The 9,019-nt window shown below is 49.0% G+C and overlaps 1 protein-coding gene across 1 annotated transcript in view; it reads left to right on the forward strand.

The window, feature by feature from the left end:
• Positions 1–8,228, forward strand: part of UNC13A (unc-13 homolog A) — an 86,855-nt gene extending 78,627 nt beyond the window's left edge. The window contains exons 39-41 of the mRNA XM_027851117.1: positions 6,626–6,718; positions 6,868–7,027; positions 7,904–8,228. Coding sequence (XP_027706918.1) covers positions 6,626–6,718; positions 6,868–7,027; positions 7,904–8,228 — 578 coding nt within the window. The remainder of the gene's footprint in view (positions 1–6,625; positions 6,719–6,867; positions 7,028–7,903) is intronic.
• Positions 8,229–9,019: the final 791 nt, after the last annotated feature.

The raw sequence follows: 9,019 nt of genomic DNA on the forward strand, positions 1-9,019 counted from the left end.
TGGAAAAGGTATTAGGTTTACTCTTAGTGAAGAAATTTATCCTGAGAAGGGTACGTCTCTTTGCCCGCCTGCCCATTCCTGGTACCCTCTCCCTGCACTTTCGGTGCCCTGGTCGCTGCCCCTCACTCCCTGAAGCACCCTCCCAATGCCCCAGCTAGTAAAAGGCCCCATCCCTTGCTCCCTCCCTCTGTCCCCGTGGCTGGCCTGGTGGCTGAGCCAGGCCTGCTATGCTCATACCCACTGGGGTATACCCTGGCCACCCCAGCCCCAACTTCCCCCTCTCCACCATGGGGCCAGGGATTTAGGATCTGAGCTGGGGGAGGGACAGGAGGGTTGGGGGTGGGAGGGCATAGCAGGTTGCTGGTTCCAAAGGGGAGGGTGGGCTAGGGAAGGGCTCTGGGCCAGAAGATCATGCCACTACCCCTCCACCAGCCTGGCCCAGGAACCACCGAGAAGAAATCCCAGGGCCTAAGAACCCAGATTTTCTAAACCACTTGTAAACATTTTTCCTAAACTAAGGCAACCCTGATTAGAGTCATAGAATGCCTGAGCTAGGAGGAATGTGAAAGACCGTCTAGTTGGATCTTCCCATTTCACAGAGGAGAAAACTTAGATGTAAGAAGAGGAGAGGGAAGGAGGGGGAAGTTGAGGGGGAGGAGTCCTATTTCTCCAAGAACTGATCCCAGACTCAGTTATCTTGATCTGAATTTTAGGTCCTCACTCCGCTGAATTGATTCATTGGTCCTGGCCTTCCTTGGACCAGTTCAACTCTCTCCCAAGCTGGATCTTTCTTGTTCTGAGCCAGATCCTATTTTTTTTTTCATACCAGATCCCAGTTCTCTCAGTCTTAGCGCTGAGATCCTAGCACCAGAACTGCCTCATTTGGTACATGCCTCAGATCCCTAGCGGTCAGGTCCAGTGGGGCTTGAGGCCTTCTGAAGAAAAGAATGAGCCTTTTTCCATCATTTCCCTGAACCAGACCTTAAATATGGGGGCAGGGGCAGTTGGGCAAGGCCCTTCCCCTTGGAGCCAGCAAAACAGGGTGGGTCTCAGGCTCTGACTCCCCCAATCCCATGGTGGGGGACCCAGCACTTCTCTCTCCCTTGCCTTGGGGGCCTGGCCCTGCCCGATGAGTGACCCACCTTCCAATCCTCCCTTCTTACCCTCTTCACCCCTTACCCTGAACTCCCTTGGGTCTGGTTTGACGCTTGCATAAAAAGCACCGAATTCCAGAGGGGAGGGAGATGAAGCTGAGCATGTGACTTGTTGGGGGTGGGGGGAGGGGCTCAGCATCTGAGCCCCCAGGGCAGGGAGATCCATGGACTCCCCCCCAGCCTGGATCTACTTCTCTTTAGCCCCCAGCCAAGCGGGCCCGGTATGGATCTGCTTGGAATAAATGATTCCCATCTCATCCCCTTTGCAGCTGCCACCTCCTCCAGCCCCAGCCACCTGCTGCATGTCCCATTTGGCAAGCCTGCCCTCATGGGGGATGGGGAGCTGCCTGCAGTGCGGTGGGAGGGTGGGCAGAGTGGGAGATGAACTGGGGCCTGGACTGCTGGCGGCAACAGGTTCCACTTTTGGGTGGTCGCTGGTCCCACTTGAAGGTAGGTCCTGATTCCTCTTTCCCTACAAGGCCATGTTGACATTCAGCAAGGAAAGGGTGCAGAGGGATCCTGAGACACAGGCCTGGGGCTGTGACAGTCACTCTGTCTGTCCTCTAGACAGACCACACTGGAATATTATATTTGGGGAACCATATTTTAGGAAGGACATAGACATGCCAGAGCAACTACAAAGGAGGGAGAGCAGGGGACTGGAGGATCATGGGGAAGGAACTGGGAGTGTTTGTCAAAAGAGAAGACTTAGCAGGAAGATGATAGCTGCCTTCGAGTATATGAAGGTCTCTTATGTGCAGGAGGAATTTGTCTCTTTCTTTCCATCCTCCTAAAGCCAAGAAGAACTAGGAGCAATGGGTGGAATTCATGGAGAGACAAGATTCAAGGTCAATGTAAAGAGGAATTTCCTAATCATCAGAGCAAACCAACAATGGAAGGCGAGGGATGTCTTGTAGGTAGTGAGTTCCTTGTCATTGGAAGTGTTCAAACAGAAACTAGAGGACCGCTTGTCAGGGACATTATTGAGAAGATTCGTGCTTAGGCCAGAGTTAGAATTGCCTTCTGTGGTCCCTTCCAGCTACGAGGTTCTACGGTCCTACGATTGTTAGTTCATCATAGATACCACGTGAGCCATCAACATGGCAGGGCACAAGAATTAAGGCTTAACTCACAAAGCTGCTTAGGGTGGACAAAAGAGTGTTCCGGCTGGGGACCCCATCAGTTCTGTGGCCAGTGGCCCAGGGCCTGCCTTTCAGTATTAAGTTTCAGTGTTATGTGATTTATTCAAAGGTGAGGAGGCCCAGAAGGCTCCATTCAAGACATTCCCCAAAAGATTGATTGATATACCAGACACCAAAGATCTGGAACAACTACCCAGAAAGATAAGAGACTTTAAAACGTGGCCCACAGAATGTTAGAGCTGGCAAAGACCTTAGAACATGGGAAATCAGGAAGAGAAGAGGCCTTAGAACATAGAACACAAAATATAGAACTGGGAGTTACCTTAAAACAGAACAAAATGGCAGAACTGGAAGGGACTTTAGAATGTGGAATGCCAGGACTAAGAAGGGACCTTGGAACACAGAATGCCAGATCTGGAAGGAACCTTAGAATACTGTTCAAGAACTGACTAAATAACTCTGCATTTTCTGGCTTAAAGTCATTTCTGTTGCTTGTGGCTGCAAGAGAAAACCTGGCCTACAAACTCTTCAAGCTGAGTAGAGCTTAGATATTTATCATCTTTTGAAAATAGAGGGGAAAAAATCAAGTGAAAGTGATAACAAAGTTAGTTGGGAGGGGAAGGTACAAAGTTAGGAGGCTGAATGACTCAATTCAATAAACATTTATCAAGTTCCTATTACGTGCCAGGCACTGTGCTAAATGCAGTGATTAAAGTATGCAAAGTTGGGGGGAAATGAGAGTGTGCAAAATTGTGAGATTGAGCAGCTGAGTGATAGGTTTTGGAATATTCTGAGGAAAAGGTCATATATTGACAGATAATTGATGACTTCAAGTTAAGCAGGTTCTTTGCATCGGCTCGCCTCCCTAGAGGGAGCACAATTTACAAGAGAAAAGAGAATTTCTCCCAGTCCCTCAGGCAAGCAGTGTCCAGCTCATCCCTAATTCGTTGCACTAATGTCAAGCTCTGTAGAATCACAGCAAAGTAAGACAGGCTTTGAGGTGATTCTCTGACATAGAACATCAAATCTTAGAATATAGAGTGCTGAAGCTGGAAACCGTAGGGATGATCTTGTCAAACCCTCCTGTTTCACAGCTCAGGAAAGTGACAGCAGGAGATGGAACAGCACAGAAGGCAAAGGACAGACTAGGATTCCTGTCCCTGGTTCCCATTGTATCGTGCGACCTTCTAGAATAACAAAACTCCCTCTATCTCACCATGTTCATCCTAACATAACAACTGAAAACCAAGCAACTCACATTTCCGTGTTTACTACTGCAAATTTTCCAAAGTGTTTTCCTTCTGACCGCTTCATGTGATAGGTAGTACAAGTGTTTTTATACCCATTTAATAGATGAAGAAGCTGAGGCTCTGAGAGATTAAAAGACACAAACCTATTAAGTGTCCGAGGCAGAATTCAAGTCCTAAGTCTCTTGATTCTAAGCTCGAGTGTGTTATCCCCTACCCCACAACGCCTTGCATGTGTCCCTAGTTATACAGCAAATTAATTCTTTCTTCTTTAAGGGAGATGCCATGACTTCCTGATGAAATTTAGGAAAAAAGCCAAGTTATATTAGTAACATATTTGCCATTAGGATGTGTTTTCCTCGTCGAACCCAACAAGCATATATTGTGTCTATTGTACTAGACAATAAGGGATAAAGACAAAATAAAAAAATCCCTGTCCTCAAGAAGCTTACAATCTGCTGGGGTGAGGGAGGGGTGTGTGGAAAAGTGCCTTATATAAATATGTAACTAAATACAAGGTAATTGGAGGAGGAAAAAAGCACCAACAGGCAGGGAGGTGGTACAGAAAGTCTTGTGGGAGGTAACACTTGACTGAGCTCTGAATGAAGCTGAGGATTCTAAGAGATGGAGGTAAGGAGGCATTGCAGGCATAGGAGGCAGCTTGTAACTATAAAGGTATGGAGGTAGGAGATGAGAGGTCAGGCTGTAGCCAGCAAACAGACTACAGCATTAAGTGTATGAAGAGGGAGTAACATGGAATAAATTTGGACAGGTAGGTGGCAGCCAGACTGTCCAGGGCTTTAAATATCTTACTGAGAAGTTGGTATTTTAATGATGATGATGATGATAGCTAGTATATTTACATAGCTCTTTATACTTAATCCTTACAACAAGCCTGTGAAGCTAATATTATTATCCCCATGTTGCAGAGGAGGAAAGTGAGGGTGAGGGAAGTTAATTGACCCGCCCAGGGTCATACATCCCAGAAAATATCTGAGAAAGACTTTGAATTCTTATCTTCAAGACTCCAGATTCTATACGCTAAAGGTATCAAATGCACAGCCCCTAATACACCCCAGAGCAGCCTGAACCAAATTAAAATGTAATGGGGAAATAGTAAGGAAAATAAAAATACAATAGAACATAGATAATGTTAACATGTGGTTTTCTATGTTAATATAGAGTTAGTTGGGATCTTTATGTACAGTTTAGTGTTCCCATTTCTATTGGAGTTTGAGGTCACTGCACCACCTAGTTGCTACATATCCTAAAGGCAATAAAGAACCATGGAAAATTCTGCCTCAGGTCCTTAGTAGCTATGTGACCCTGAGGGAGTCATTGAACCACTTTCAGCCTGAGTTTTCTCATGTGTAAAATGAGGCTGGGCTCTAGGTGGCGCCATAGTGCAGAGTGCCAGGCCTCGAGTCAGGAAGACTCATCTTCCTGAGTTCAAATGTGACCTCAGACACTTACTAGCTAGATGACTCTGGGCAAGTTATGTCACTTAACCTTGTTTGCCTCAGTTTCTCCATCTGTAAAATGAGCTGGAGAAGGAAATGGCAAACCACTCCAGTATCTTGGCCGAGAAAACCCCCAACAGGGTCACAAAGAGTCAGACACAACTGAAAAAAAAAGGGGGGGGAATAATAATCTCACAGGACCATTGTGAGGATCCATTGAGATATTTTACAACATACTTTGCAAACATTAAAGTACTATATAAAACATAAACTATCATTAATAGAACAGTCGACATTTATATTCTGCTTTAAGATGTGTAAAGCACTTAACATTATTTCCAATAGCTATCTGAAAATGATCTGGAGGCTTTAGTGGACCACATGCTCAATATGAGATAAATGTGATGTGGATGTGAGTCCACAGTGGGATACGGCAGCCAAAAAGGTGTACTTGATCTTAGTCTGCTTTAAGAGACTCACAGCTTCCTGGAGTCAGAAGGTGATAGGTGCTTCACACGCTGCCCTGGTCAGACCACATCTGTAGTACCATGTTTAGCTCAGGATCCCACAGTTTAGTAAGGACGTTGATAAGCGGGAGAGTGTCCAGAGGAGGGCAAACAAGATGGTGAAGGATGCCACATGAAGAAAGGCTGAAAGAGCTGAGGCTGATTAGCCTGGAGAAGAAAAGACTTGGAGGGACATGGGAGCTGTCTTCAATTTCTCTAAGGGTTGTCATATGGAAGAGATAGTAAATGTCCTCTGCTGGGCTCCAGAGGGCAGAACTAAGAGCAACAGGTGGGTGTTGGAAAGAAACAAAAGTCGGATTGATATAAGGGGGCAGAGGAGGAAACTGGAATGATTGGAACTCTCTAACATTGGAACAGGCTGCATTAGGATGTAGGAGGTTCAACAATTAATGTCAGCAAGCATTTATTGAGCATCTGCTGGGTGCAAAGGGCACAAAGGCAACATGAAGCTGTTCCTGCCCTCAATGAGCTTACATTCTAATGGTGGAGTCTGCATGGCTTTCCCTAAGGACCACTGTCTCCTCAAACACTTCTTCTAGTGTCTGGGTAATGAAACTGTAGTAAGCAGAGTAGGAAAAGGGGTGACAACCATTTAAAATAAGAGCCACAGACTTTCAAAGCTGTCCCTCATTGGAGGTGTTCATGAAGAAGCTTGGTGACTCCTTAGTGAGGATTTTATCCCCAGTACTCAACAGGCTAGTGCCCTCAGACAGTCCTTCTGATTCTGGTTTCATTTAGACCTCACAACAACCCTGTGAGATACAGATATGATTATCCCAATTGCTGATGAAGAAACTGAGGCTTGGACAGGTTAAGTAAAGGTTGCTCAGTAAGTGTTAGAAGTGGAGCTGCCCGCCTGACTCATCATCATTCTCTCTATCCAAGGTTCCTAGTCCAGGACTCTTCCTGCTCCCACTTCATTGCCTTCTCTCCCCATCCCCGTCTTGAATGACCTGCCCCATTAGTGTGGTTGACCTGAAGCCGCCAGCATGGGTATGGGTTTGGGGTGGGGTGAGGTATGTGGAGAACACTGCTTGTGGTCTCCAAGTGGAGGACAGAACTCATACCCATTGTCTCCTACCTCACCACCATCAGGATCAGGAGTGGATGACCCTGTCGGTGAGGTTTCTGTCCATGTGGAGCTCTTCACCCACCCAGGTACTGGGGAACACAAGGTCACAGTGAAAGGTAAGTGTGAGTCAGAAGGTGTGGGCTTGAGCCTCCTGCCCTCTGTCCCCTAGAAGGCCCCCAATCAGTTCAGCTGGGAGGCCAGATCAGGGGGGAGACCTGGTACATCTGATTGGAGCCTCACTTGCCCTCTCCTCCCTCTGGAACAGTTGTGGCTGCCAATGATCTCAAGTGGCAGACATCAGGCATCTTTCGGCCCTTCATCGAGGTCAATATCATTGGGCCCCAGCTTAGTGACAAGAAAAGGAAATTTGCCACCAAGTCCAAGAACAACAGCTGGGCTCCCAAGTACAACGAGACCTTCCAATTGTGAGTAGGGCTGGGCCTGGGAGGACACATACAAGTATTTAATAAGTCATGTCTCTGCTAGTAGCATCTACATGGGACAAACAGTTGAGTAGGGGTAAAAATGTAGTCACAAACGTAACATCTGTACAAACATTTGCTCTAAAGAAGCAGCTCTATAGGAAACATCTGCCTCGGCATAACTATCTGCACAAAAGTAACACCTGCACAAGTCCATTTACAGGTGCAAAATTCGTACAGGTCTAAGTATCTGCTTAGAAGTTAACACCTACACGAAGTGCAGATGCAAGATCTATGCATGCATTATCATCACTGTAGTAGCAACATCTGCCGTGGGTAGGCCTAAGTAAGTATGCTGGAGAAACATCTGTACTGGTATAAACACCTGCACATGAAGAACATCCACACAGAAATAACACCTGCCCAAACATAAGCATCTGCATGGGAGTAACATCTGTACAAGATCTGTACAGGCTCAAACATCTGCACAATAATATTGGTACAGGGGTAATGTCTGTACAGCAAAAATATCTGTATGGAAGTCCCATTTTTATCGAATTAACAACTACCTAATAGAAGGGGCATAGCATAACAGCTAGATTGCTGAGTTTAGGGTTAGGAAGACCTGGATTTAAATCCACCTCTGACATTTGCTAATACTGCGGATCTGGGCAATACACAACCTCTGTGTGCCTCCAGCAATGCTCTGGGATTTAGCTAGGTCCCAGCTAGACTGGTTGGTGGAGGGAACTATCCACTGCGGCGCTCCCAAGTCAGCTGTGCCCGCCCAAGGCTCCCCGGGTGGAAGCGCGGTTGGGAGGGCAGGGTGAGGCCCGAGCCCAGCCTGCCGGGTCTCACCCCTCTCTCCCCTGCGCCCAGCACGTTGAGCGCGGACGCCGGCCCCGAGTGCTACGAGCTGCAGGTCTGTGTCAAGGATTACTGCTTCGCCCGCGAGGACCGCACGGTGGGCCTGGCTGTGCTCCAGCTCAAGGAGCTGCTGCAGCGCGGGAGCTGCGCCTGCTGGCTGCCCCTGGGCCGCCGCATCCACATGGACGACACGGGCCTCACCGTGCTGCGCATCCTCTCCCAGCGCAGCAACGACGAGGTGGCCAAGGAATTCGTGAAGCTCAAATCTGACACCCGCTCAGCTGAAGAGGGCGGAGCCGGACCCGGGCCCGGGTCTGGGCAGGGGCCTGGGCCCTAGGGAGCTGGGTTGGGCTGACGGGGAGGGGCCCCGGGCCTGGCCGGGTCTGGCTCGGGGAAGCTCGCTCTCTCTCTCTCTCTCTCGGGGCGCTGGGCAGCCCGGGAGGCCCCTCCTCCCACTGGTTCCAGCCCTGCCTACCAGGGAGAGCTGGGGAGGGGAGGGACCCTCTGCTCTTGCCATCCCCACTAGGGGGTTAGGAGGGCTGAAAGAGAAGAGGCGCACCCCACTCCATCCCATCCTAGGGAACCGGGGAGGGGGGGGAAGAAGACTGAGCCTTTGTTTCACGGCATACTCCATCCACTCTGCCCCGCTGGGCAGCGAACAGAGGGAGTAGGGGAGACTAGGTTCTATCTTGAGCTCCCACCGACATATCTGCTAAGAGACTGGGAAGGTCAGAGCCCCGCCCCAGGGGGCTTGTCGGGGCAGATTAGGAGGGGGAAGACATGCCACGGGAGGGGCAGCCCTAGGATATTCGTCTCTCCCGGGGACCCATACCCACACCTGCAGAAAAGCCATACAGGTCGTCTGCCCTATATCACTACCAGACATACCCCTACCCCTAGGCTGTGGGTGGGGGAAGGGAAGCAGGGCACTTACCCAGGGAGGACCTCAGAGCCCTTTTGTGGGGCTGGGGACAGTGAGTCAGGACTCTAGGCAGGGGCCTGAGGCCCCAGCTATTCAGGGAGGGGGGAGGGGGGTACTCAGAGGCTGGGCCTTTGAAAGGCAAGCTGGGAGGAGGGTTTGGGGAGGGACCCCCAGGTTTGGTGTTTGCAAAAAAAAAAAAAAAGTGA

This window comes from Vombatus ursinus, unplaced genomic scaffold (assembly GCF_900497805.2).
Source record: "Vombatus ursinus unplaced genomic scaffold, bare-nosed wombat genome assembly UNPS02009173.1, whole genome shotgun sequence".
In the NCBI taxonomy this organism is placed as follows: Eukaryota; Metazoa; Chordata; class Mammalia; order Diprotodontia; family Vombatidae; genus Vombatus; species Vombatus ursinus.